The sequence below is a fragment of the Acaromyces ingoldii genome (genome assembly GCF_003144295.1).
Source record: "Acaromyces ingoldii strain MCA 4198 unplaced genomic scaffold FA10scaffold_2, whole genome shotgun sequence".
Classification (NCBI taxonomy): Eukaryota; Fungi; Basidiomycota; class Exobasidiomycetes; order Exobasidiales; family Cryptobasidiaceae; genus Acaromyces; species Acaromyces ingoldii.
The window spans coordinates 2,318,734-2,344,202 of NW_020290248.1; the positions used below are offsets into that span (position 1 = coordinate 2,318,734).

The following is a 25,469-nucleotide window of genomic DNA, read 5'->3' on the forward strand; positions in this document are numbered from 1 at the left end:
AATCGATTTCTGGGCGTCGGTTGTCTGTATGTGCAGACGTCCTCCCTCCCTCTTGACCTCTTGCCGCCTCGTCGGAGCTGAGGCCGTCGCAAGAGCATTGAGTGGGTGGGTGGGTGACAGCGACACGTGTGAAATTTGGTCGGGCGCCCTCTTTGGCATTTTTAGACTTGCTTTGCCTTTTCCGGGCAGTAGAGAGACAAAGGGAAGCCCGCTCCGCTACCAAGGAACGTTCGTTTCGTGGTTGGCACGTTCGCGCCCACCGTGGGGCAGGCAAGTACGTAAGTGCTGCTCATTTGTCGGCAGCACCAGAGACAATAATGTATAGTGTAGAGGCAGACGAGGAGGAGGAGGTGGAAGGTGGGAAGGATCCCGTTCATCATTGCTGCTGCCCGCGCAACCACCAGGGCTGGCTCGGCCACTCCTTCCGCTGATCAAGGGAAGCGAGGACGACGTTTTCATTATTCTTCTCTGTGACGAAGACGACGACGAGCGAGGACGATGGCTTCGGCAGCTTCGTCCCGGGCCTCGTCCCGCTCCTCGTCGCCGCCCGCCATGATCGCGTCTCTGCCGGAGCTTCGTCCGCAAGCGTCGCGCCGCGGCTCGGGCTCGAGCATCAAGCTGCTGACGCTGCAGACGCGCGGCAACCCGACGCTGACGCTCAGCCTGGGTCAGCCGCACCTGAGCGTGACGCTGACCTATGCGGCCCTGCTGCAGTACCTCGCCATCGGCCTCTGCCTCCGCACCATCCTCCACGCGGGCCTCTCGGCGCTGTGGGAGCACCCCGTCACGCTCCTCGTCCTCGTCGCCAGCGGCGCCACCGTCGAGGCGCGCGCCAAGGCGGAGCATCTCGGGCTGCGAAAGACGAGCCTCGGCGGCTGTGTCCTCCTCGTGATCCTCGCCGCCTGGGCCTGGTGGATGGTCGTGACGGGGAAAAGTGACGCGGCGGGGGGAGCGTCCACGGTGGATACAGGAAGCAGCAGCAGCTGGCGGTGGCATTCACCAGGAGCAACGCTGGCTCCTGCAGTCTCAGACGGTAGCAGCTTGCATGCGCATACAGGCGCCCGGCCCTCTGATAAACTGAATCACGACGCCGAGGCGTCCTCTGTTGGTCGGCTCATCGATGATGCCTTTGAAAGGCACTGCCGGCCAAGGAGGAGTAGCGAGCACCCTGGGAGTGGGGAAACGGAAGCGCAGGGCGCATGGATCAGCATCCTCGAGGCGGACGGCTCCTGCTGGAGCGAGATGCTAGTCCATGCATCTGCACAAGGCACAGGCACAGGCACAGGAGCAAGAGCAGTTGGGAAAGCGGGTGAGCAGGAGGAGGAAGAGAAGAGGATGAGGAGAAGAAAAGTGGCCGCGACGGCGGCATCGGCCTTGCTGGGCGAGGTTGGGGAAGAGGGCGAGGGCGAGACGACGCCCACCTCGCTAAGGCATCTGTGCGACGAAGCCGCTAGGGTCTCCAGCATCCGCATCTCATTTCCAAGAGACATCGAGGAGCAAGACGAATCATCGCTGAGACGGCCTTCGAGCCTCGTTGTCGTCTGCTAGGAACGGCTTCATGTTCATCATCGCTTCCTCTATTCCGCCTCCTGTAGTTCCAAAACCACCCTGTACGATTATGCTCCGGCAAACAAGACGCTTGAATTAGATAGAAGGAGGAGGACTCCGATACAACTGGAATAGAGGGGTTTCCATCGACTGCTACAATCATGTACACCCACACTCGACTGGTAACGGGGCGGGTAAATAGGGAGGGACCGCTTGAAAAGACCATCCGGCATATGGTACAGAGCTTGATGGAGAGAGAGAGAGGCTGAACGAACAACGCTCATTCATGTATAGTGGAGGGTAAAAAAAAGAAGTTGCCCATGAGAGAAAGATGGGGAAGCGTCGATCGTGTATAGGTCGTCGTGCGTGAAAATAGAGAGAGAGATTGAAGCCGAGAGAGATGGAAGACCGGGCGCCCTTTTTCACACCGAAAAGTCGCTGGTGGTGGGCCGGGAAGACGACGAAGCAGGTTGCTGGGCCATGGAGGTGAGCATACGCATCAGGCTGTCCCAGTTCTCTGCGCTCATCTGCAGATCGGCAGGCACGCTGATGTTGAGGTTGGCAGGCACGGGCAGGCCGAGCGAGGCCAGGTTGACGGTCCCCGCGGCGCCACCCGAGGGCGACGAGGCCATCGTGGCAGCTGCGACGGTGCTGGCCAGGCTGGCAGCCAGGTCGGCCTGCGAGGCCTCTGGGCCAGCGCTCGTGGCGTGGGCGGTGCCCGTGCTGGCGTTGCCCATGTCGAAGTAGAGGTTCTTGCTGGCGACCGTCTCGATCGACGGGCTCGAAAAGGACGAGTCGGGCTGGGGCGCGCTGCTCAGTGTGGCACTCAGGCCGCTGTTCTGGAGGTGGGCGTGGTGCGCGTCCTGCGACGAGGGTGCAGCCGCAGCCGCAGAAGCAGCAGCGAACTGCATGGCCGAGTCCATGAGGTTGGAAAAGGCAAATGGATGGCTCCAGTCGAGCGCCTGTTGTTGTTGCCGCTGCTGGTGGTGGTGGTGCTGCTGCTGCTGCTGTTGAAGCTGCGCCTGCGCCTGTTGTCCGTGTTCCCCACCACCAGCAGAGAGGCTGAGCAGGGGAAAGGACGAAAAGGAAGGAGGCGTGTGAAGCGTCGTCGAGGTCGTCGTCTGACCACTCTCGCTGGGTGGGTAGCCGGCCGAGTTTGGCGGCGACATGGATCCGTCGAAGAAGCTCGACGAGGGCGAGGCAGAGGATGCCTGCTGGTGCTGCATGCCCGTCTGCTGCAGGAGCTGCTGCTGCAAGTGCTGCTGCTGCTGCTGTTGATGGTGATGATGGTTAGGGTTGTGGCTGTGATTGTGACCCTGCTGGTGGTGGTGGTGCTGCTGTTGTTGTTGCTGCTGCTGCTGCTGCTGCTGAAAGTGGAACTGCGGGTGTGGGTGGTGGAGCTGGTGGAGCTGGCGCGGGTGGAGCGAGTCGACGGACAGGAACGAAGGATCGACCTGAGCACCCGCTGGCGACGACTCGCTGCCGGTCCACGACGTTGGGCTGAAAGGCGCCGCACCTTCGAAGCTGCTGGCATGGGGCATCGACGAAGAAAAGATGGAGTTTGCATCGGTCATCGTCGACGAGATGCTGCTCATGGTGTCTCTGCGTGCGCCATGGCCAGGACCAAAGGCCGACTGGTTGAGCGTCGAGAAGAAGCTTGGCCGGAATGTTTCGTCGTGCTCGTCTGCCGCCGCCCTGCTGCCCATCTCTTCGTCGTCATCGTCGCCATCTTCGTCGTCGTCGTCGTCATTGTCCTCGCCGTCGTCACCGCCGAGCGAGGGCGACGAGACCGAAGTCATTTGGCTGAAGCTCTGGCGGCGAGCAGCCGCAGTCGAGGCAGAGGAGGATGAGGAGACCGACGACTTGAGGACCTTGACCTTGGATGAGGCTTTGCTGTTCTTTGCCATGAGCGACGCCTTGGATGGCGGGTAGGAGCAGGACGCGAACCCGCTGGCGCAGCGCGAGCAGGGCGTCTTTCCGTCGCAGCGGACCTTGACCTGGGCGCATGGCAGGCAGGTGTGTGCGGCTGTATCAGGCAGTGGGGTCAGTAACGGGCCTCAGAGACTGCCTTGTGGGAAGGGTTCTAGCTACTCACATGCCTTGACCTTGTTGCGCTTGCCTGAGCTTCCAACGTTGTGCTTTCCGGGTCCCTTTTCCTCCTTTGCCTTTTCGTGGAGCAGACGGTGGTGGCGAACGAGCGAGTCTTGCCTGCTGAAGCACTGTTGTTGAGAAAAAGGGGGAAAGTAGAGGGAAAAGGGGGAAGACCGTTAGTATATGTCCTCTTCGGAGCAAACAAAATGGAATAACGCCACCCACCTTTCCGCACTGCTCGCAGCAGTATGGCTTGCAGACCTGGTGGCGCAGAGCATGGCGTTGCAGGTGTACTTTGCTGTAGACAAGAAGAAAAGGAGGTCCATCAGCTGAGCTGCCACGAGACAAACTACTCTTCTTGCAGCGAAGCAACAACAAAATATTGGCCAGCTACAATTACTCACCGAGCAAAGCATGCGCCGCATGTGTCGCACTTGTGAGGCTTGAGCTTCTTTGCGTCGTTGCTCTGCTGCTGCTCGTAGGCAGTGGAGCCCGACGAGAGCGTGGTGGCGGCCGAGGAAGACGAGGTGGCGAGCGACTCGAGCGGGTTGGAGGACATGCTCGAAAACGAGGCGACGCTGGTGGGCGACGCAATGGCCACGGGCGACATTGCAGATAGCATCATGTGCGACGAGGAGGAAGAGGAGGAGGAAGAGGAAGAAATGTTGGGAATGGAAATGGGCGTTGCCATGGCCATTGTTGGAGAAAGCTCTGAGACGGGGCCTTTGTAGAGCGAAGGACCCCTCTTGAAAGGGGGGGAGGGAGAAACTCAGGCGTGTGGCTTTACACGGAACGGGGCGAGTTTCGTCGTCTTCGTTCTTGCTTCGGTCAGTCGCGGCGGCGCTTTCTCGATGCAAGAGGGCGAGAGAGGAGTAATGGCGGTGTCTCTCGTCTTTTCTTTTTGGTCTCGCCTGAACGAGTGGAAGGCGGGCGAGCCGAGGAAGAGAGAGAGAGAGAGAGAGCAAGAGTCCTGAAGGGCGGATGCGTCGGCTGAGTTGCCGTTTTTCCGACAGAGGATCAACAAGAGCCAGGTGTGGAAAAGAAAGAAGAGGATGGGATGATGTTGTGATGTGTATAAGAGAAAGAGAGAGGGAAGAAGGGTTGCTTTAGGAGAGGGCAGACGTAGGACGAATAGGTTCAGGGACTAGACTGATTGGCTGGGGTCCCCAGACTTCAAAATCTGGGGTAACTAGGCCCAGGAGAAAAAGAGGAGAAAAAAAAAAGAAAAAAAAAAAGAAAAGGCGAGACAGCGCGAGGTGAGGGCTACTTGTCTGAGCAAGACTTTCATTTGAAATTCTTCAATCGACAATACAAAATGGCAATGATGCCCGTCGTCAGCCGCTAAGCAGATCGGCAGCCAAGAAGGATGCAGGCATATACCAAGAGAGTTGTCTCAATTTTAAAACAGGGCGCCGTACAAGTCACAACCAACGGACTGTCCAGAAACGGAGAGTAACAATTAAGCGATGGACGGACCTTTTTTACTAGCTGCGTCACGGCGCTGTTGTTCCGGCAGTGGCAATGATGAGCGGCTCGATCCCTGATGGCCTGATGCCTCCAACTCCTCCTCTTTCTCTCAGTAGGGTCGGTAAGCCTGCTTCCAGCGCAAACGGCCACCTCGGAGGTTAGGGCGAGCCGTACACATGGTACAGTGTCTCCATTCTTCGACAATAAGAGTCCAGACCCCCGACTAGAAACGTCTTTGCTCTTTCTTTTATTTTGGCTCTTCTTTTTTCGTCTCTCTTTGCGTTCAGTATATTGTCCCTGGCCCGACACACTGTGAGGGAAAACAAAGCTATTTAAACAGTGCATATTGTATTGTATTGTTCCTCAGTCTCACTGGTCGGCCCCTGCTAAGACTTGGCGTTTTGAGACAGCGACCTGAGACCAGCGGCTATGACGAAAATGGCCTTGCTCGATTTTGAGCGTTATTCTGGCACCCCAGCAGTACTGGGCCAGCAGCGGAGGAACGCAGTCTTTGTACCCAATAAACCTTGCGGCTAAACGCGCACAGTAGTCATACAATCAAACCCATTCGGGGCTCTAAACGAAAATGATCATTCTATCTTTTGCTACGCTTCTTGCACCAAGCTAAACTGCGGGGTGTCAGGCTAGCCCGGCGCGTTTTGCATTCGCTGGCCTAGTGCCTTTGCGCGAGCCTGTCCAATCATGGGTTGAGTGACGAAATGGCAAAGCATGACGAAATAGCCGTCGGCTCCCCGTGTAGAGAGCGCAGCTAGTCTAGGCTTCTGCTGCCGCTTCTCCGACACTCCATTACTACTACACAGTTACTAGCTCTATTGCTAGCACGTACGGTCGCCTTCGGTAGGGAGAAGAAGCATGTCAGGCAGATCCCTTCAGCATCTAAAAGGGTCTCTACCGATCAGTCCGGCCGCCTGACGTCTTTTCCCCGATCCTCGTCGCCCCCCTTCCGAACTGCTGACGTAGGTAGGTGTGCCCCGGTGCCATGCTGGCGCCGGCAACTGACCAATTGAAGCCGAACCTGCTTTATTAGCTCTCCTTTCATCTCTTTTCTGTCCTCCGATTGGATGAGCCAGGGAGATGACGCGCAGTCGGAGCTTGTTTCTAGGCTTGCGTTTTCTCACGTTTCCCTCTTGCCACGACGTTGGCCGCCACTAGCATTGCTTCTTCTGTGCTTCATCCAAAACGGAGAGGCCGAGGCAGGCGAGAAACAAAGGCAAGCAAGGGGGTCTAGGGCATACGGGAAGGAAAGAGAAAGATGCATCAATATATGTGCATCGCTTCCTTATGATCGGCAGCTGCAATAGAAAAAAAATAAAAGATTCCAAGTGCAGCGTGCAGCAGGCTGCAGCAACGGATAGTAGTGGTAGCATCTACCTCGCATTTCGACCCATCTTGCATCCTCCGGGGTCCCCCCCCAATACAAGGATGGCAAATACAACTATCAAATGACGCTGCAGCCAGAGCGGTCCCGTCCCATCCCCTCTCTCTCTTCTCCGCCCCTGCGTTGGGCTTCCTCTGCTCGGATATACCGTCCCTTTTCCCCCATCCAATGACCAATGAGAGGAGGGTGCCAAATGTATGACTCCCATGTCGTGTGATCTGGGAACCTAACCTAGCAGGATCTATGGGTGGAGACCCGCGGCACGCGGCAGTCATCGACCTGCATCTGCTTTCTTGCTGTCTATTCTAGGAGCTCGCAGTGGCTCTGCCATTCTTGTTCTGCCATCGCACATGGCGAACCGGAAGCTGTCATTGCCGAGTGCTTTTCTCTATTGGCCACCTCAATGTCGTGTGCGCAAACTTCGACGTATGACTTTCAGCGACAGCTCTATTTTGAAGTGCATTTGGAAAGTCCGTGGTGATCATCGAGCAACCACTCTCTCTCTCGGCGCATATAGGAAATAAATGGTGGTCACATTAAAGGGGAAAGTTGAGACGGGGGATCTAAATCATACATGAAGGGGCTCGACGTCCATCGCCATCCCAATTGGATCTTGGGTAGGCCTCTGGAGCAATGTCGGGGATCCATCGACTTCGAAATCAAATTCAAAGTCGATAAAGTCACTGACGGTGTTACTGTTGTTGGTCGTCTGATCCCAGCTCTCGCTCCAGGCACTCAAATCGTCCGGCTGCTCTTCAATCAGGGCAGCTTGCGTCTCATGATGTCCCTCGATCGTCTCCTGACCCTGATGCGCAGCGTTATCCTCCGCCTGCTCGATCTTCTCGTTGACAAAGGCCTGCTCGCCACCGAGGAGCTCTTCGAGCCAGCCTGCCAGCTTGCTGTTCTCTTCGCAAACATCTCCTGCGTCGTCCTTGCCTCTCTTCCAGCTTTCGGCACTCTCTTCTCGTCTCGCTCCATCGTCGTCCTCTCGTCTCGGTTCGTCGCCAACACAAAGTGTCGTCCCAATGCTGCTGCCGTTGATGCCAATCGACTCTCGCCCGTCAAGGCGCCCTCTCTCCTCATTTCCTGCAACGACACCAGATCCCGACGCGACAAGGCCCGCTGCTGGGCGTTCTCGTGGAACGACGCCTCCGCTGCGGGGAGGCGAGCCAAGTCGCTGGGTGTCGGAACAATGGTCGTTGGAGTACTCGAGGAGGTGGGCGCTTCGAGCGCGGGGGTCGAAAGATAGTGCATCGGCGCTGCAATCGGGTCGGTACGCTCAGTGCGTGCGATGTCGCCGGGAGTTGAAGATGTGGAAGGAGTAAGGGAAAGTTGAGTACCGATGGCGGGGAGTCGGTTGGATTCTGCCGGTCGTGTCGAGGAAGAGGCAGCCTGGCCAGCAGGCAAGCCCGAAGTAACTGTGGGATCAACCGTCTTGTTTGCGTTGGCGAGGAGGCTGTGGACAAGGTCCTCGAGCACCTTGACTCTGCTCTTGAGGCTGTCCCTCTCCTCTTTGAGCTCGACGACTTCCTTTTCGAGCGTGGCCACATGCATCTTCTTGCGATTTCGGCTGTTCTGTGCCGACAATCGGTTGCGATGAGCCCGCGCTTCGAGTCGGGCCGCGCGCTCGGGCGTCATGGCACCCTTTGTGCCTCTGCGCTTCGTCGATGTTACCGAGTCATCCTCGTGGTCGTCATCGTCGTCGTCGCGCTCGTCGTCTCCCGGGGACAGGGGAGATGGTGAGAGGCCCAGGATGGACAAGGGCGGTGAAAGGGGTGCCTCGCGCTTGCGCTTGGTAACGGGTGTTGTCGCCACACTCGGTAGCGTACTGGTCGAAGGAGCAGACATGAGAACAAGGTCGTGATACAGAGAGAGAAGAGACGCCAAGAAAAGACAGTGTGCTGATATATCAAGAGAGCCGGGAACGAGACCGAGACTGTGACCGAGACCGAGACTGAGTAGCGAGAGGGCGAGTTTGTTTGTGGTGGTGACGTGGAAAGGCTGCTCTGCTGCGCCCTGAGCCAAAATTCCGCATGATTCCACGTCGACAGGGACCCCGTGGTCTGGACTTTAAAAACCACGTGGATTTCGCAAAAAAATAGCACGTGCCATCGGACGAGGACGGCGAAGGACGAATGAGGGACGACGAGAACGTCAGCTTGGCCGTCGCCGACTTCTTCACCCATTCGCAAGCCCAAGCACAGCATGGCGTCTGTCATTACGATGTCGCGTTCCGAGGAGGACAGCTCTTCGTCGCTGTTCTCGTCGATGACGTCGGCTTTCAGCAGCCTCTTCCCTTCCGTTCATGCTGAGGTGAGTCTGTGATGCGCGATAAGAGGCAACGGAGCAAGGGCGCTAATCCGAGGCCGCGCAGGAGGAAGACGAGGACTCCAGAGATGAGGGAGAAGGAGAAGACGAGAAGGAAGGGGACGATGACAAGGAGGAGGGTGGAGACGAGGAAGAGGAAGAGGAGGAAGAGGAGGAGGACGAGCCCGAAGACGTGAGTCAGACTTTGCGCTCCTGAATCGGACAGGTGCCAGCAGCACTGACACGGAGATGAATAGCCGCAACCCGCCATCTACGAGGAGTGCGAGAATTCAAAGGAGTGCTCGCCCGCCAAGCACCACTTCCTCGAGTGCCAGGAGCGAGTCGAGGCCGGCAAGGGCTTCCACGAGGAGAACTGCGTTGAAGAGTTGTGAGTCCGATCGGTCATTTCCTGGTTTATCGTTGGGCAGTGTTGACATGACTGCTTTACTTGCTCCTCGCAACGTCCCATTCTCAACAGCTGTGAGTTTTCTCGTCTCCGACACATTCCCCTTTTTGAAAAACTCGCTGACTTTGCCTTCACAGTCCACCTTGCCCACTGCGCAAGCTCCTGCACAGCACCCAGGCTATTCAGCAAGCTCAAGTAAAGAGGGGGAGGAGAGATAACTACTACAGCTCGCGCTCGAGATATTGAAGAGTTTAAGAGCCGAAAAGACTAGAAACGAAATGAATCTCATTTCATCGTTGTGGTGATGACGACGAGAGCAGCAGTTTCTCGTGGCCCTTTACGCCGCCTTGGCCAGCCTGCATCTTCGCGCTTCTAGCGCCAAACTGGATCGCTCTCTTCTTCTCGCCTGCGCATTGCACCAGGCCAAGGCGTCTTGCTGCGTCTCTAAGTAGGATCTTGTCGCCTTGACCTTCGGGCAGATCCAGATTCATCTTTGACGAGACGGGAAGGGAGCAGAGGAATCGCAGGACCGGCCTCGCGAGGTAAGGGTAGCGAGCCTCGATGGAGGCGGATGACAGGACCCGGTCGTCTCGCCCGAGGTTGCGAGTCGGCAATCGATCGAGATCCATTTGGAGCTATGATCTACTTAGCTTTTGAGAATGATCCAGTCAACAGGCCCAAGGCTCACCTCTTCCACGAGACCTCGCTGGCCGAGGTTCCGGTAGGCCTTTCGATGGCGTGAATACCCGCCAAGCAGCTCGTCTGCGCCTAGGCCAGAGAGGAGCACTCTTGCAGGTGATTGATAAGGCCTTCCGTCGGTCAATATGCCTGTCCGTCGGGAAGAAAAGTACAGAGCTGCGCCGATGCTCTTGTATCTTTGTCAGAAGAGGTTAGCTTTCGCAATGGGCCTTGCCGCTCACCAGATCCATCTGAAGGGGGTCAATGCAAGTTAGCTCACCAAAAAGCGACTGAGGCGAAAAAAAAACAGCTGCGAAATACCCACCACACTATCTGACGGTACCATGAGCGAGGTAATTTTGTCGAGCTGGCGCATATAGTCCTTGTGTTCGACGTTGATCTGGACAAAGTTCCATTGTCGACCAGGTGCGACTTTGCGGAGCTCTTGGTACGTAGCTAGGCCAGTCTTGCGATCAGGTACTGCAAATGGATCTCCATCGGAATCTTGCTTTCCAGAGAGAACTCGAGGGTTCTCAAAGGCAACATTCAGCAAGTCGATTGGCTGCTCGGGCGCGAGGTGATGATGGGCCAAGACGGCAACGACGGAGCAGTCAAGCCCTCCTGAGAAGAGCACCGCAACGTGTGGTGTCGTTTCGCTGTCGTGGATGATAAATTAGTCTGAGAGCCGGGCTGAATTAGCATTACGTCGTGAGGCTCACTCTGCTGACGGTGGTGAACGAATGAACGTCACTCTTCGTCGAACACTGTCGGACAGTACCCTGAGCAGCGCGACATCATTGTCACAGCTCGAGGAAGATGTTGCTCCAGGTGTCTCAACCAGCTCAGCTAGCTGCAATCGCTGCGTCCAGACCGTCTGCGACCGTATCAAGGGGGTCGGTTGCAATTCACCGTGCTACAAGGCGAGCGTGTCAGTTCCTGCATGTAATATTGGTAAGGAAAGGTAATTATAACCCACTGTAAGATCAATGGTCCAAAGGAATGCACAGTCGAGTTCCTCGAAGGTTTCGTTTCTGCTCCCTTCACCAGATACCGAACAGATCAAGATCCCTCCTTGACTCTTTGATGTCAATAGCGATCGTCTCCCGAGGGGGTCTCGACCATATACAATGCAACCTGTTGCGGTCTTCATCCATCCCAATCAGGCTCACATACTTCAGCAGAATCCTGTATCTCTCCATATCTCACATCGATCAGGAGGACCGCGTACGGTCCTTCGATTCGTCCCAGCACCTCGACGAGGGCTTCCTGGGTGCTCATACCAGTGTCCCTTCGACGTTCCAGCATCGCCAGGAGCCAGAGAGCATCATTCTCTCCTTGTTCAAGACTCTGTCCTTCCTCTTCGAGCCAGTCGAAGACTTCGCCGTTCCAGCAAAGGAGCAGCTGGCCGTTCGACGAGACGACGGGCTGCGGAGTGGCTTCGGACCTACCGCGAAGACCGAGGACGCTGCAGTGCAGATCCAGCTCGCACTCGCCGCATCGCAAGGTACGACTCGCCGAGGCATCAGGCCCTCTCTCGTCAATGGCTCGTGTCAGGGCGTGCCAGCTGGTTGGTCTCTTCTCCTTGAGCGAGCGGGCATGGAGAAGGATGCCGCACATTAGAGGCGCAAAAAAGCAAGCTTCACCACTTTTGCTTCGCCGCACTTTTTAAACTTTTTTTTTTCCTCCCCCTCCTGGGCTTCTTTATTTAGCATTTGCTTCGACCTTGAAGAAAGGAGATGTACAGGACGCCATGAACTAGGAGAAGGCAAGGAATGGAGGGAGCACAGGAAAAGCCCTCTACCTAGGTCGTGAGCCCAATCACTGTGACAGAGAGCACATGGAGCAGGAATAGCTGCCGAGGCGAGATCGATCGTGCGCACAGGTCGCTTGCAGCCGATGGGCAGGGTTGTATCGCATGTTAGAGTGCCAAGTGGAGGAGTTCAAAAACAAAACGTGGCATCGGAAACCCTGAGCCTTGAGCCTTGTTTCGCCCGCCGGGCCTTCATCCACCGGGTCCAGACGATAGAGAAGCAGGCAAGGAGACTGACTCTACAGGATGCCGGCACCTACGAACACGACGATGACGGCGGCACCGACAGCGCCTGCAGGAGCCACGGCACAAGACGCGCAGGAGGGGTCCAAGATCCGTCGCTTCTTCAAGCGCTTTGGCAGGCGGCCAAGCGACGAGGTCGTTCAGGTCGATGAAAGTGGAGCAAATGGAGACGAGGGCGTGGCAGCGACACAACCGCCCGCGAGGACGTCGACGACTGGTGACGCGACTACAGCAAAGAAGACGGGATCGATGCGGAGCCGACGAGGGAGCAAGCCAGGCTCGAGCGGCAACCTCAAAGGTGGCGAAGGGGCCAAGAAGAGCGACTCGATCCTCTCGGGGCGCTTCTTCCACACGGGTGCCAACGCTCCGCCGGTGCCCAAGCAGCAGCAGCAGCAGCAACAACAACAACAAAGCGCAAAGAAGACGTCGGTGGCTGCGCCCGTGACGGGTGGGTTTGGAGGTAGCAGTGGCGAAGGGCTGGCCAACACGCTGGGGCTGCCATCCACTCCACCTCCTCAGCTCGACGGCCTCCCCGTGCACGACCCCATCGCGGCTGGAGACCTGATGTCCTCGCCTCCCAAGACAGCCGCAGCGGCCGCCGCTGCAGTTGCGCAAGAGGGAGCGCAGAGTCGTATCGGATCAGCAGGAGACGCACCCCTGCCAGCCGATGGGCCTGTGTCGGCCATCTCGCCCGGCATTCCTGGACATGCTGGAATCGACGACATTAGTAGCGGTCGGATCTCTGGCTCGGACAGTGGCCAGGGACACCGAGACAGCGTCGACAACAATACCATGGACACGCAGAAGAGTCGAGCCAGCACAAAACCGACGACACTGATGAGCTTTGAGAGAGAGGGCGGTGCTGCGACCGCTGGCAACCCGCCAATGCTCGCGCAGATTGCTCAGCACCGCCACGGAGAGGGACGCGGACCCTCGATCCGCAGCGGCGACAACGCCAGCATCGGTCACCAGCAGCATCAGCAGCTGCCACCGCAGGCCAGCGCCATTGCTGGCTCCTCTGCGATCCAGTTTGCTGCGCCTCCCGCTGGCCGGTCGACGAGCGGGTCGCTCGTACAGCTGCCTGGGCAGAATGAGCCGATGGACGATCAACCATACGTCAATGTTCCCTCGCTCTCTCGCCCCCACCCATCGAACAACCCGCATCCTTCAGGCCAGCCGGGCGATGATGCCAGCGTACTGACGCTGGCCTCGTCGACCGCGGCCGCCAGCATCGGTGGAGGCGCGGCATCGTCGCGCGGACACTCTCACCACGCTGCGCGCAGCATTGGCGGCAGCCTGATGAACGAGAGGCGCAACTCGTCAGACACCTATGCAAGCATGAAGGCAATTCCGCCTCTCAGCCGCCGCGGCTCCGATGCCAGCGAGAGGACGGGCATGAGCATCGCCGCCAGCGCCACGGGACGCAATTCGGCCCAGGCCATGACGAACGCGCCGCCCATGACGGCAGCCCCCAGCGACCGGGTGCTGCACCGGACCGCGTCGCAGCGCACCGTCGCCACCCAGCTCTCGATTCCCCTGACGTCGACGTCGACGTCCAATCTCGCCGTCGGCCAGGGCCAGGCCATGGATGTGCCGGCCATCAAGACGACTGCGCCGCCCTCGTCCTCCTCAGTCGATTTCGAGGGCGACAAAGTTCAGCAGCACGCAGACGAGCTCGCTGCGACAAACGGAACGGCATCAGCACCTGCCGCAGAGACGAGCGACAAGATTCAGCAGCACGCCGATCAGCTCTCTGCTGGTCAATAGATGAGCATAATCTTCCTGATCTACCTAGCTAGCATTTACAGCAATCATCTTCACATTTCAAAGAAGTCCCCAATCGTGCCGAGGCTGGACGAGCTGCCGAGAAACGTACATGGATTGTACTCATGAACGATTTCTAATGAGACTTGGCTAAGAATCGCATCAAAAGAAGCACTTCTACTACTGCTTGTCTTTTCTATAATCAGAAGAGGGACGAAGGAGGAAGTTCTCCACCAGAAAAGGATTTTCTCTTTACCAGAAGTCGCCGTGGGCCTTCATTGCGTCGGCGACCTTCTTGAAGCCGGCCACGTTGGCGCCCTGGACCAGGCTGGGCAGGCCATCGCTTCCGGCCTTTTCTCCCTCGGGCGGGAACTCGGCGCCGGTCTTGAGGCAGAGGTCGTAGGCGTCCTTCATGATGTTCTTGAGCTTCTCGTCGACTTCCTCGGGCGCCCACGTCAGCCTCTGGCTGTTCTGTGCCATCTCGAGGCCAGACACGGCGACACCACCTGCGTTTGCGCTGTGGTTCAGGCCAATCCGCTTGCGCTGTCAGCCCCCAAAAAAAAAGGAAATTGGGAGGAAAAGGAGGAGATGGACAACTCACGCCTTGCCCGGGCCGTACCAGCACCCGCCCTTGCCCTTTTCGGCACGGCTCTTCTCAAAGACGGAGATGCCATCTGCGTCGACGCCCATGTTGCTCCCCTCGGCAACGTACTTGCAGCCACGCTTGATGGCCTCTTCAGCGTCGGACTTGTCGAGCTCGTTCTGCGTGGCGCAGGGCAGCGCTGCGTCGTACCTGTGATTCCAAAGCGCGTCCTAGTCGTCAGAACACTCAGAAAAGACAAAAAGGAGAGAATGAGAAAAAGAACTCACGCCTTGACAAGCTTCCAAGGCCTGGCTCCGTTGCCGTGGAACTCAAGCTTGCCACCCTGGTCGCCCAGGGTGCTGAGCTCCTTTCGGTCGTACTTGATCTTGTACACCTCCTGGATCTGCTCCTTGGTGTAGCCGGCCTCGTCCTTGGCGATGAGACTTCCCTTGGAGTCACTGAGCGACAGCACCGTCGCGCCGAGCTCCATGAGCTTGAGGGCAGCAAACTGGGCCACCTGGCCGGAGCCACTGACGGCGACCTTCTTGCCCTTCCAGCCCGACTGCTCGCCCTCGGCCTCGCGGATCATGTGCTCAACGTAGTAGACGAGACCGTAACCCGTCGCCTCGGGCCGGACGTGGGATCCGCCCCAGTCGAGGGCCTTTCCGGTAAGGATGCCCACCCACTCGTTCTTGATCTGCTTGTAGGTGCCAAAGAGGAAGCCGCCCTCGCGCGTCGAGAAGCCGACGTCGCCCGCGGGCACGTCCGTGTCGGCGCCAATGTGGCGCGTCAGCTCCGTGGCAAAGGCCTTGACGAAGCGGCGGACCTCGTTGGGCGACTTGCCCTTTGGATCAAAGTCGGAGCCACCCTTGCCGCCGCCCATGGACAGGCCCGTGAGGGCGTTTTTGAAAATCTGCTCAAAGCCGAGGAACTTGAGGATGCTCAGGTTCACCGTCGGGTGCAGCCGGAGACCGCCCTTGTAGGGACCAAGGGCGCTGTTGAACTGCACACGGTAGCCGCGGTTGACCTGAGGAACGTGGTTGTCATCTTTTCGTTTGATAGATGAGACGAGATGCGAGTCAGCAGGCTGGCACTTCCACCAAAGGAATGATGAGGGCGGGTAGACTCACCCTCCCAAACGACGCGGAACTGGATCACGCGCTCGGGAACCTGGACAATCTCGAGGGCCTTCTGGTACTCGGGGTGCTTCTTGAGGAAAGGTGCCAGCGTGAGCTTGACCTCGTTGAGGGCCTGTTCGGCAGCAACAGCAACAGCAAGTCGATTCCTCGTCAGCTCGGAAGAACAAGAGAAAGAGACGACCACCGGCTAAGCTTCCTCTTACCTGCTCAAACTCTGGCTCGGAGGGAAGGTTAGACATCGTGATCAGGCAAGTTCAGAGAGGAGTCTACTCGAGAACAGAGGTGTGTGTGTGTGTGTAAAGGTGGAGAGTAACAAGAAGAGGGGAGAAGAACAAGATTTCAGAAGGGGCGAAGAAGAGTCATTCCGTCCTTATCTTTCCCTCCGGCGAATCTCTTCTTTCTTCCTGGTTTTTGACGTCTGTGCGCGCTCGTGATAATCTTTTTGCTTTATCGTTTGCTGATCGCTTTGTCCGCGTCCAATTTTTTCTTCATCTTTTATCATCGGACTTGCCGATCATTCCATCCCAACGTATTTCTCTTCCACTCTCTCTCACTTTTTCTCCACTTTCTTGAATCACTGATTGGTCAGATTGGGCAAGCGGCTTTCACGGCTCTTTCTGACCTCATCTTGAGCTCGGATCGCTTCTTGTGTCATGTCCGGCTAGAGCTTGACCTGGGACGTCAGGACTCGAGCGGAACAAGCCAAAGCCATCATCGCGTCACGAGAGCGCACTAGTGTGGCGTTTTCTTTTTATCGAGGATGATAAGAGATATTTTTCCATCTGTCTCCACGAAGGAGATGAAGATGTATCACTACTACTACTACTACTGTACAAATACAAAGTGCTAAACTAATCGGCCGTGCAATTCGCCCATTGAGCGTTGACGTTTCGAGACTCAAGCGACTTGATGAAGTCTTCGCGCGCGCACAGACCGTCGACTCGCGACTGGCAGTGGGGGAGCTGATCGAGAGGGACAATGGCCTCATTGAGGAGCATCCTGACGTATCCCTCTGCCGCGCAACTAATCTCTTCAAAGACAAGGCGGGCGCCAAAGGGCACCAGCGTCGAGGTGCGATATTTGCGCTGCCGATCGGGCTGGTGGACTGGCATCGGGTGCTCAAAGTCGGGCAGGCTCATTGCGGCGAGTACGCCTGCAATGGTGGAGTCGTGGGTGAAGTCGGCGTAGAAGTTGCGATCGACGGGAAACGCTCGCTCGTTGGTGTTCAGGGTTCGATTCTCAGTCGTCTGCGTGCTCTCGTCCCATTTTGTTTTTGTCAGTCGGCTCATGAATTCGTTGAGCCAGCCGACGCCCTGCGCCTTGCCCACGGTGGCACCCGGCCCGTAGCCGCCGTAAAAGGCCAGGTCCCATGCGTATTCGTAGTCGAGCCACTCCTGCTGGGTAAAGAGGCCGCAGAAGTCGCTCCGTCCAAAGGCAACCGTGTCGTAGCTGCAGAGCTGCTGCATCGAGTAGAGGTGATCTTGGTTCAGCTCCAGACCCTGTACGTGGCCCTTGAGGCGATCGACGGCAGAGCGAAGGTAGTCCTGTGTCCAGTCCTTGTTCCATCGGAAGCCCGGAGCCGTGTCTGGCCTGGCCGAGGCCGGGCATGCAAAGTTAGGTGCCAGCGTTGTGTTAAAGCCGGGCGCTTCGATCTGAACCTCGACGTCGGTCATGCTGTGCCACTTGGCGCCGCACATGCCCTGCAGAAAAGCAATTGTGCTGTCGACGATACGCTGCTGGCTGCCAGTCCTGACGAACAGGCGCTTATGCTTTTGCATGTCTTGCTCGGCCAACTTGCCGTACTCGACAGCATGGAGAACGCCACTGTCGTACAGCTGCTGCCTTCCCAAGGGCACTAGCAGCTCTTTTCCAAGCCGGTGTGGATCGTAGCTGTTTAAGAAGTCGAGCGGTCCCGAAAACTTGAGCTTGCCGGCGTTCTTTGCAATGAGATTGGGCACCAGATAAGCACTCGAATCGCTTGTCGGGTACCTAGAGCCGTGGCGGTGGAGGATGTGGACCCTATCAACGTGGCATGACCCGGTAAGCGCCCGGTAGCGCGCAGAAGAAGGGCCAAAGTCGGGGGCCGACGTGTAGGGAGTCAGAGGTCCCATGTGTTTGCTGTTCGGGTTTCCATTTGACATGGACGTCAGTCGAGGAGGGAGGTATGCATGCTGAGAATAGAGACACTCACAAGAGATCGAAGTTGGGCAGCTCAGGCGTGTAGGTCTGAATGGGAGAGCTGCCGCGCGAAGGCGAGGGCGTCGGGATGTCCTCATCGGCCAGCTTTGGCGCCTTTCCTGTGGCGGTAGGGCCTGGATACCCCACATCGATAGGGAACTCCCATGGCGACCCGCCTTCAGCTTCCGCATCTCCGTCTCTCCAGACGTCTCCTGCCCATTTGTAAGCCTTCTTCAGGCCGCCGCCGCCCGACGAGGAAAAGACAAAAAGAAAGAGGAGCAAGAGGAGCAGGCCGATGCCGAGGAAGAAAAAGATGCGGAGCCGGAGGGACCGTTTCCCCGCCGCGAGTCCGTCTTTGAGCCACTCGGGTCGGCCAGTCTTGTCGAGCCCTTGTTCCTCGTCGCCTGGCCTCGAGGGCAGTGCGATCTCGTCGTCATCATCCGCAGACGCGTCTGCGTCTCTGTATGAACCTCGGGCCGCTGCTGACGATGCCGTCTTTGGCTCTGTATCTAGCCTGTGCAGGATCAGCGCTTCCCTTTCGACAGCGTCAGACCCGTCGGAAGACGCAGAATATCGCCGTGTTGCTGCCGTCGACATCGGTGAATCAGTCCCAGGACCAGGACCAGGACCAAGTTGAACGGGCAAGAGACGGAAGTGATGTAGGTCTGACACGTGGTTTCCGCGCGCGCACTATTTTCTCTCGCACGGACGCAGATGGCCAATTTGACGGGTTCGTGAGATTGATGTTTTGCGGTTACGGTCTGGCAAGGCATACCGTTGTCGCGCCACTCGGGCCGCGCTCAGGAGACGGACCGAGCAGAAACGACGCTGGGTGTGGTCTGAGATGCATCGCAATCACTTACAACCAAACCATGGCAGTGTCGGACCTCGGCCTGCTCCGCGGGCGAATGTCCTCCTGTTGCTGTGCCAAGGACCGCGAAACACTGCGATGAGGCTGTGGGCAAAGTCCTTCACCTGAAGCACGGTCCCTGGCTCCGCTCCCCCCATTACATCTGCTACACTTCCTGCCCTTTGCATTTGGAAGTGGGCAAAGGAGGGTTGCGCCATCTTATCATTCACGAAAGACTTCTCCGCACTTCCGTTGTGCCGCGCTCCCTGGCACCTTCACTGTTCTAGTCCCGCCTTGCTTGGTCGAGGGACCGGTCGAAGTGAGGGCGCAGATTCCGGCCGGCCCCACCCTTTTTCTCTGACGGAGAAGAGTGTTTTCCTGCTCAGTCATGCGAGTACATGATTCTGAGACGAGCATGCAGACCTCACTGCTATATTTAGAGTCTACTTTTCCTCCATCCAGAACTGACTCCCACTCCCCTCTCTTACTTCGTCAACGACAGTCACAACGTCATGGTGAAAGGCAGTAGTAACAAAGACAGTAGCATCAACGAGCAGGACTACGCTCCCGACAAGAGCTCTTTGGCGACTTGGTGCAGCTATCGTAATGCCGTCATCATCGTACTTCTCGTCGCACTCAATGGCGTCTCGTACGGTTATGAGATTGGTCTAGTCGGCGGTCTACTCGAAGCTCCTTCATTTCGAAGGGATTTTCACATGCCCAAGGAGCCAAAGAAGTTGGCAGACGAGAAGGGAAACATCGTCGTCATCCTCCTCTGTGGGCAGATCCTCGGTGGTCTCATCTCACTGTTTCTGCCTGATTGGATCGGCCGACGAAAAGCTATGATCATTTCCACCTGCACGTTTCTTGTGGGCGCCGTCATCCAGATCACCTGTGCAATCGATGGTGCTAACGGCCGAGCGCAACTGTACGTCGGCCGATTCATCGCTGGGGCCGGCATGGGTTGCAACCACACGTCCGTAGGTACTTTTATCGCCGAAGTCTCGCCGCGACGGATTCGTGGTGGTCTCAATGGGACGTTCTTCATGTGAGTAAGCGCGTTCGTAGCGGTAGGAAGACACGACGCACATCAAAGCTCATGACTTCCACCTTAGGTTCGTGTATCTGGGCACGACCTGCGCGTTCTTTGCGAACTTCGGGGTACAGAAGCATTACGAGTCGATGAAAGATGTCATGAACAGTGCAAACTGGAGGATCCCCACTGCTTTCCAGGTCATTCCAGCTGGAATTGCCCTTATCGGTGCAATGATGTCGAAGGAGACGCCGAGGTGGTTTGTGCTCAAGGGTCGCTGGATGGAGGCTAAGCAGTCGAGCGCCTTCTACCTTCGCCAAGATCTCGATTCGCCCGAGGTCGAAGACCTGGTCATGCAGATTCAGAAAGATATCAACACGACTGGCAAGAGGACTGTCAAGACCGTCTTTAAAGAAGCAACCCGGACGAAGAACGACCTGCTCCGCTTCGTAGTGCCCTCTCTCGCTCACTTGTGCGCCGAGTGGAGCGGCTTGATCTCGTTGGCATACTACAGCCCACAGATCTTCAAAGAGCTCGGCGTAGTGGGCCGATCGGCTGGTCTTTTTGCAACGGGAATATACGGTATCGTCAAGACAGTCACGGCCGTGTGCGCCCTTCTCTTCACGGTCGACCGCTTTGGACGCAAGTGGCCAGCAGTCATCGGCACTCTCATCCAGGCCTTCGCCATGTTCTTCATTGCCATTTCAGGGGCCGCAACTCAGGCGCCCAATGAATCTTTGAGACTTGCAACAATCTCGATGATATATGTGAGTAATGGGTCACGTTCTGCTGTCTCTCGTGTCTGACCTCCTCTCCGCTGTTAAAGGTATTCACTTTCGGCTTCTGCTTCGGTCTCGCCATGGTAATATCTAGCATCACTTCGGAAGCACCGCCCACTTCCCTGCGAGTACCCTCAATGGGGGTTTCAAAGATCGTGGCGTGAGTGCAGATCATTCGTTCAACCAACCCTTTTCAAATGATTAACATCTGCCTACCCTTTGCACAGCTCCTTGTCGAAGTAAGTGAAAGCACAGTTCCCTAGTGCATAAGGTCTCGATCTTGGCTAACATGTGATCGAAACAGCCTCGCCCTCGGCAAGCTGACACCAATTATGCTCTTGAACATCCCGAACCGTGGCACCTTCTTCATCTTCGGAACCTTTTCCCTTGTGGCAACCCTCTTCACGATCTTCGTTGTTCCCGAGACGAGCAATCTGCCTTTGGAAGGAATAACCTACGTTTTCGAGCGCACGCCATATATGAAGAACTGCGTCACCGATCTCAGCCCACGGAAGAGGAGGGAGACGCAGCGATTCGTCATTTCCAAGCTAGCCGACAACGACACAGCCGTCAAGGAGAAGATCCAGGCTATGCCCGGCCCTCTCCTCCTATGAGCTGCGCTGCGCTGAGCTTGCATCAGCATCTCGTTGCCAACTCCCATGCACTCTGTTCATTAGTGTACATTTCTTCCAGATGACTCCTTCCACCTCTCAAAGCTGCTGTAGAACAAGTCGCGAAGCTGCTTCCCTATGCGTCACCATGGTGAAGCGAATGAAATTTCCACGTGCCGCCACTCAACGAAAAGAGAATTTTTCTTGCCTTCACGCGTCTCTTGTCTTCCTGCAACAAAGCGTCGACGATGACGAGGCGCAGACTATAGAAAGTGAGTAGAGAGGGTCCGTCGCCATGCTCTTTCCTTCTCAGGATGATACCCTACACCACTTTAGCATAGTTCACTCTTACGTTGCTTGTAAAAGAGCCAACGGATGGGGACACACTGTCATCTTTCAAAATGTCTTTCGCTCCTATCTGATTCTTCCACCTTCCGAGGAAAGCGCCCTTCTCCCTATCTCTCTCTCGGCGATGTATCACTGTTTCTCAAGGGTACATCGGCGAGAGCGGGGAAGGGACGTAGGCGCCGCCTTCCTCATCGCGGAGCCAATCCCTGGTGTCTCGGCTGTTGTGCCTTCTCTACAACGTGAGACTGACGCTTTTTTTTGCTCAGGGTTTCTACCGCGTTGTGGCTCCCCTTGTACTCTACCTCCTCTGTGCCCTCATCATTGCCATTAGTGAAAGAAATGTTCGTCCTCCAATCGACCATCTGGGTAGTGGTGAAAGCCTTTTGAGCGCGTGAAGGCCGTGCACGATCAAACCAGGCTGGCAGACAAAAGATGAAACCAAAAAAAGAAAGCTCGCCCACTATTTCGACACCGAGACACCGACGTCGACAAAAAGCCAACGAAGGGATGACAGTGTCCCGTGCACCGTGACCAGAGTCCTCAGCAGAGCTTGAAACACGATGGAGCCGGCTTCGACATCGCAGCAGCAGCCCGAGTCGACGCTGGGCCAGGGCCCGTCTGCTCCAAGGCGAGCGAGCCATGCTTCAGCGACCGGCGGGGAAGGCGCAACCTCATCTGGGCACAGTCGCAGAAACTCGCTGCTGCCCGCGTCCCAGGCCAACGACTTTGACGAAGAGGCCCTGGATGAGATTCGGAGATATGAAAGCGTTAGTAGTTCTTTCAAAGCGAACGATGAAGACTCCGTGGTTCCTGACTAAATGTGCCTCTCTCCCCATCCCCTCAGTTTTCGACGGTCGATTGGATCGCCGACAGCGCTCGCGAACGAGGGCGAGCGGCCAGAGAGGCTCGCAAGCGGCAGGCCATGTACTCTGCCTCATCCAATGCCCACCTGGCTACCAACGGTGGACCCTCCTCCTCCTCATACGCCCGCAGCTTCATCGATCCTGCTTGGGGTAAAGCGCACTTCTCGCCTGAGGATCGCCCTCCTCGCTGGTGGCCAGTCTCGAACCCCTGGGGAAGGAGAGCGTGGTGGGTCTGGAGATTCATCTGCGGTGCGGCAGGCGCAGTCACAGATAGCGGTGTAGTCGTGCTCGTTGGTGAGTCTTTGTCAACTACGCGATGAGAAGGCGTTCTCAAAGTCATTGCTATTCACCAGGGCTTCTCATCGGCGTCAACATGGCCATCATTTCGCTGGCGACAGAATGGGCGTCCGATCTCAAGCAGGGCTACTGCTCTTCTGGCTGGTGGCTCAATCGCAAATTCTGCTGCGGCGAGTTCATGGACGCGGCAGGCCCTGGTGGCGCTGCTTTGCCGCCCCCGGCAGTCAAGGCCGCCCAAGCTGCTGCCACGACCATGGCGTCGGCCGCACCCACCGTGACCAATGTCGTCAATACCACTTCGACAGCAGCTGTCAGCATGCTCGCTTCGAGAGCTTCTGCGCTGGCAAATGCTGCTCTACTGCTCTCGCGCGCCGATGCATCGCCTGGCTCGAGCCCGTCGACGACACCCGCCGATGTATGCGAGGACTGGGTGGCATGGTCCAGCTGGACTTTTCCCTCCTGGATCACCTATATCCTCTTTGCTGCCGTCTTCTCGAGCCTGTGCGCCCACATGGTCCGACACTTTGCCCCCTACGCGGCTGGAAGTGGCATCAGCGAGATCAAGTGCATCCTGGCTGGCTTCATCATCAATGGCTTCTTGGGCGCCTGGACGCTGGCCATCAAGAGCCTTGCCCTGGTGAGCCAAACATCACGAGGTAGTGTCCATGGCCGACCACCGGCAGCTGACAACAGCCCCACAGCCTCTCGCCATCGCTTCTGGTCTGAGTGTGGGCAAAGAAGGACCAGCTGTGCACATTGCCTGCTGCATCGGCAACCTCGTCGCTCAGGCGTTCCGCAGCTTCAATAGGAGCCAGGGTAAGTCTGGGAGCTCCAATCGCACTGCATCGGCCGACAGCATAGCTGACGTGATGATAGCCCGGATGAGGGAGCTCTTGACAGCTGCCAGTGCCGCTGGAGTAGCAGTCGCCTTCGGTTCCCCGATTGGCGGCGTGCTGTTCTCCCTGGAGGAGATGGCCTACAATTTTCCGGCGACAACCATGTGGCGAAGCTTCCTGTGCGCCTTGGCTGCGACAGTGGCTCTGTCGTTCATGAACCCCTTCCAGACAGGCAAGCTCGTCTTGTTCCAGGTCTCTTACGATCGAGACTGGCACTACTTCGAGATCATCTTCTACATTGTCATCGGTATCTTTGGGGTGAGTCACCGCGACATGTGGTTCGTCTGGACTCGTCATAAAGCATGGTGTTGACGAGTGGAAACAGGGTCTATATGGCGCTCTCGTCATCAAGTACAACCTGCAGGTACAGAAGTTTCGAAGAGAGAATCTGGCGGCCCACGGCGTTTCCGAAGCGTGTGTCCTGGCTGTCTTGACCGCTTTCATCGGATATTGGAACATGTTTCTTCGTATCGACATGACGGAGTCACTCGAGATTCTCTTTCGAGAGTGCGAAGGAGGGGGCGATTACGACAACCTCTGCCAATCATGGGCCCAGTGGCGCATGGTCAACTCGCTTCTCCTCGCCACCGTGCTGAGAATTGCGCTGGTCATCATCAGCTACGGCTGCAAGGTGCCAGCGGGCATCTTTGTGCCGTCTATGGCCATCGGTGCCACCTTCGGACGCATGATTGGCATTATTGTCAAGTCGCTCCACAACTCTTTTCCCCACTCGAGCTTCTTCAGCGCCTGCCAGCCAGACGTGCCCTGCATCACCCCGGGCACCTATGCGTTCCTGGGCGCCGCGGCGGCGCTAGCGGGAGTCACTCGGATCACCGTCGCCGTCGTAGTCATCATGTTTGAGCTCACGGGCGCTCTGACCTACATTCTCCCCACCATGCTCGTCGTCATGATCACAAAGGGCGTTGGCGATTGGTACGGCAAGGGCGGCATCGCTGAGCAGACGATCCGTTTCCAAGGCTTCCCCTTCCTCGACAAGGACGACCACGTGTTCAATCTGCCTGTGTCGAGCGTCATGACGAGGCAGGCCGTCGTCCTCTACGCCAGCGGCATGCAGCTCAAAGAAGTCGAGGCGAAGCTCGCACAGGGTCCTTACAAGGGCTTTCCAGTCGTTAGGTCGAGGGAGGATCGGACATTGCTTGGCTATGCGGGCAAGACGGAGCTGAGGTACGCGATTGGCAAGGCGAGACGGGTGAGGAGCACCCTGGACGCAGAGGCTCGCTGTCAGTTCTCGATTGATCCCACCGCTCGCGGAGCAAAGGACCCGGAGCCTCTGCTCGACACGTATGAAGATGACGACTACTCTGGCAGAGCATCTGGAAGACCGAGCGTCGGGAGGAGAGAGACGAGAGAAGAAGAAGAGGCAGTGCTCATTGACGGCGACAGGGATGAGGAGGAGGAAGCGGAGGGCGAAGGGGTAGCAATGACAGAAGACGGAGTGCTGGGAGCTGCCGGCGGGGGAATCGACATGGAGGGTGATGTCGATGTCTTGGAGCTCGGAGGGTGGGTCGAGCAGAACCCGCTCCTTGTCCAGCCCTCAATGCCGCTCGAAGTGGTTATGGATCTCTTCAAGAAGTTGGGCCCGCGCGTCATTCTGGTCAGCCAATTCGGCCTATTGAAGGGTCTCGTCACGGTAAAGGACGTGCTCAAGCTCATTGCGGCGCAGGAGAGAAGGGCAACGGCCTCTGAAGCCGCCGCGAGGGAGATGCATTCGGCCCGTCTCCTGCCCACGACGACGAATGCCGGTGGTGGCGTCAGTCCAGGAGCAGGCACAAGGCAGGGCATTCGAACGGCATCGTCGGCCCTTGCTCAATCGTTTGCGACCACCTTTCCATCTTCATCAGCTTCTCACGGCGATGGCAGTGGGTCAGGCGGTGCAGGGGAATTTGGAGGAGAGCTCGAAGTGCTACTGCGCGACGCTCTCGACTGGGCCAGAAAGCGCTTCAGGCCGCTGTCCGACCGTTATGCACCTGCATTTGCAAGATCAAGAAGGGGCAGACCGAGCACGACGTCTTGGGCAAGGGTGCCCGACGAAGAACCATCCAGAAGTTCATCGAGGTCAGAAGTCATGGGCGAAACGTCCCACTTTGTCGTTGACGACGACGGCGCGGATGATGACGATGATGGGACCGTCACACCTAGAGCCTAGCCTGTGTCTGGC

The 25,469-nt window shown here is 57.3% G+C and overlaps 11 protein-coding genes across 11 annotated transcripts; 5 read left to right on the plus strand and 6 right to left on the minus strand.

Annotated features, from left to right (window-relative positions):
- The first annotated feature begins 197 nt into the window (after window positions 1-197).
- Window positions 198-1,700, plus strand: FA10DRAFT_265810 (hypothetical protein). Its single transcript, XM_025521220.1, has one exon. The coding sequence runs from the start codon at window positions 499-501 to the stop codon at window positions 1,546-1,548; it is 1,050 nt and encodes a 349-aa protein (XP_025379198.1). The 5' UTR covers window positions 198-498; the 3' UTR covers window positions 1,549-1,700.
- Window positions 1,701-1,759: 59 nt separating this feature from the next.
- FA10DRAFT_80096 (hypothetical protein) lies at window positions 1,760-4,540 on the minus strand. The gene is made up of 4 exons (XM_025525714.1): window positions 4,044-4,540; window positions 3,865-3,937; window positions 3,644-3,767; window positions 1,760-3,574 (listed from the first exon to the last, which is right to left on the minus strand). Exons 1-4 carry the CDS (start codon window positions 4,334-4,336, stop codon window positions 1,971-1,973), a joined length of 2,094 nt encoding a protein of 697 aa, XP_025379199.1. The 5' UTR covers window positions 4,337-4,540; the 3' UTR covers window positions 1,760-1,970.
- A 395-nt stretch (window positions 4,541-4,935) lies between these two features.
- On the minus strand, window positions 4,936-5,808 carry FA10DRAFT_80308 (hypothetical protein). The gene has a single exon (XM_025525716.1). It carries the CDS (start codon window positions 5,449-5,451, stop codon window positions 4,981-4,983), a length of 471 nt encoding a protein of 156 aa, XP_025379200.1. The 5' UTR covers window positions 5,452-5,808; the 3' UTR covers window positions 4,936-4,980.
- Window positions 5,809-7,073: 1,265 nt separating this feature from the next.
- Window positions 7,074-8,353, minus strand: FA10DRAFT_259270 (hypothetical protein; the record flags this gene model as incomplete). The annotated part of the gene is made up of 2 exons (XM_025519958.1): window positions 7,074-7,556; window positions 7,604-8,353. The coding sequence occupies 2 exons, from the start codon at window positions 8,351-8,353 to the stop codon at window positions 7,074-7,076; spliced, it is 1,233 nt and encodes a 410-aa protein (XP_025379201.1).
- Window positions 8,354-8,676: 323 nt separating this feature from the next.
- On the plus strand, window positions 8,677-9,764 carry FA10DRAFT_265812 (Non-heme 11 kDa protein of cytochrome bc1 complex). The gene is made up of 5 exons (XM_025521221.1): window positions 8,677-8,818; window positions 8,880-9,005; window positions 9,070-9,200; window positions 9,222-9,223; window positions 9,356-9,764. Exons 1-5 carry the CDS (start codon window positions 8,711-8,713, stop codon window positions 9,415-9,417), a joined length of 429 nt encoding a protein of 142 aa, XP_025379202.1. The 5' UTR covers window positions 8,677-8,710; the 3' UTR covers window positions 9,418-9,764.
- FA10DRAFT_278665 (hypothetical protein) lies at window positions 9,509-11,549 on the minus strand (the record flags this gene model as incomplete). The annotated part of the gene is made up of 7 exons (XM_025523474.1): window positions 11,103-11,549; window positions 10,873-11,040; window positions 10,616-10,809; window positions 10,222-10,552; window positions 10,139-10,147; window positions 9,907-10,086; window positions 9,509-9,853 (listed from the first exon to the last, which is right to left on the minus strand). Exons 1-7 carry the CDS (start codon window positions 11,511-11,513, stop codon window positions 9,509-9,511), a joined length of 1,638 nt encoding a protein of 545 aa, XP_025379203.1. The 5' UTR covers window positions 11,514-11,549.
- A 68-nt stretch (window positions 11,550-11,617) lies between these two features.
- On the plus strand, window positions 11,618-13,897 carry FA10DRAFT_265813 (hypothetical protein). Its single transcript, XM_025521222.1, has one exon. It carries the CDS (start codon window positions 11,953-11,955, stop codon window positions 13,714-13,716), a length of 1,764 nt encoding a protein of 587 aa, XP_025379204.1. The 5' UTR covers window positions 11,618-11,952; the 3' UTR covers window positions 13,717-13,897.
- On the minus strand, window positions 13,738-15,794 carry FA10DRAFT_265814 (glutamate dehydrogenase). Its single transcript, XM_025521223.1, has 5 exons — window positions 15,639-15,794; window positions 15,427-15,547; window positions 14,584-15,343; window positions 14,315-14,506; window positions 13,738-14,230 (listed from the first exon to the last, which is right to left on the minus strand). Exons 1-5 carry the CDS (start codon window positions 15,672-15,674, stop codon window positions 13,966-13,968), a joined length of 1,374 nt encoding a protein of 457 aa, XP_025379205.1. The 5' UTR covers window positions 15,675-15,794; the 3' UTR covers window positions 13,738-13,965.
- A 448-nt stretch (window positions 15,795-16,242) lies between these two features.
- FA10DRAFT_239553 (phosphoglycerate mutase-like protein) lies at window positions 16,243-18,257 on the minus strand. Its single transcript, XM_025519187.1, has 2 exons — window positions 17,627-18,257; window positions 16,243-17,553 (listed from the first exon to the last, which is right to left on the minus strand). Exons 1-2 carry the CDS (start codon window positions 18,208-18,210, stop codon window positions 16,287-16,289), a joined length of 1,851 nt encoding a protein of 616 aa, XP_025379206.1. The 5' UTR covers window positions 18,211-18,257; the 3' UTR covers window positions 16,243-16,286.
- Window positions 18,258-18,975: 718 nt separating this feature from the next.
- Window positions 18,976-20,889, plus strand: FA10DRAFT_300557 (general substrate transporter; the record flags this gene model as incomplete). The annotated part of the gene is made up of 5 exons (XM_025524865.1): window positions 18,976-19,511; window positions 19,579-20,263; window positions 20,323-20,435; window positions 20,503-20,514; window positions 20,580-20,889. 5 exons carry the CDS (start codon window positions 18,976-18,978, stop codon window positions 20,887-20,889), a joined length of 1,656 nt encoding a protein of 551 aa, XP_025379207.1.
- Window positions 20,890-21,794: 905 nt separating this feature from the next.
- FA10DRAFT_228988 (hypothetical protein) lies at window positions 21,795-25,457 on the plus strand (the record flags this gene model as incomplete). The annotated part of the gene is made up of 7 exons (XM_025518774.1): window positions 21,795-22,001; window positions 22,079-22,391; window positions 22,451-23,031; window positions 23,096-23,210; window positions 23,271-23,548; window positions 23,616-25,026; window positions 25,180-25,457. The coding sequence occupies 7 exons, from the start codon at window positions 21,795-21,797 to the stop codon at window positions 25,455-25,457; spliced, it is 3,183 nt and encodes a 1,060-aa protein (XP_025379208.1).
- Between the last annotated feature and the right edge of the window lie 12 nt (window positions 25,458-25,469).

Coding starts and splice junctions, on each gene's coding strand:
- FA10DRAFT_265810 (XM_025521220.1), top strand. CDS start 499: ATGGCTTCGGCAGCTTCGTCCCGGGCCTCGTCCCGCTCCTCGTCGCCG.
- FA10DRAFT_80096 (XM_025525714.1), bottom strand. CDS start 4,336: ATGGCCATGGCAACGCCCATTTCCATTCCCAACATTTCTTCCTCTTCC. Junction 3,938..4,043: donor TGCGGCGCATGCTTTGCTCG/GTGAGTAATTGT, acceptor TCTTGTCTACAG/CAAAGTACACCTGCAACGCC. Junction 3,768..3,864: donor GCTGCGAGCAGTGCGGAAAG/GTGGGTGGCGTT, acceptor TCTCAACAACAG/TGCTTCAGCAGGCAAGACTC.
- FA10DRAFT_80308 (XM_025525716.1), bottom strand. CDS start 5,451: ATGCACTGTTTAAATAGCTTTGTTTTCCCTCACAGTGTGTCGGGCCAG.
- FA10DRAFT_265812 (XM_025521221.1), top strand. CDS start 8,711: ATGGCGTCTGTCATTACGATGTCGCGTTCCGAGGAGGACAGCTCTTCG. Junction 8,819..8,879: donor TCCCTTCCGTTCATGCTGAG/GTGAGTCTGTGA, acceptor GAGGCCGCGCAG/GAGGAAGACGAGGACTCCAG. Junction 9,006..9,069: donor AGGAGGACGAGCCCGAAGAC/GTGAGTCAGACT, acceptor GGAGATGAATAG/CCGCAACCCGCCATCTACGA.
- FA10DRAFT_265813 (XM_025521222.1), top strand. CDS start 11,953: ATGCCGGCACCTACGAACACGACGATGACGGCGGCACCGACAGCGCCT.
- FA10DRAFT_265814 (XM_025521223.1), bottom strand. CDS start 15,674: ATGTCTAACCTTCCCTCCGAGCCAGAGTTTGAGCAG. Junction 15,548..15,638: donor CCGAGCCAGAGTTTGAGCAG/GTAAGAGGAAGC, acceptor GCTGCCGAACAG/GCCCTCAACGAGGTCAAGCT. Junction 14,507..14,583: donor CCTTGGAAGCTTGTCAAGGC/GTGAGTTCTTTT, acceptor TTGGAATCACAG/GTACGACGCAGCGCTGCCCT.
- FA10DRAFT_239553 (XM_025519187.1), bottom strand. CDS start 18,210: ATGTCGACGGCAGCAACACGGCGATATTCTGCGTCTTCCGACGGGTCT. Junction 17,554..17,626: donor CTGCCCAACTTCGATCTCTT/GTGAGTGTCTCT, acceptor AAACCCGAACAG/CAAACACATGGGACCTCTGA.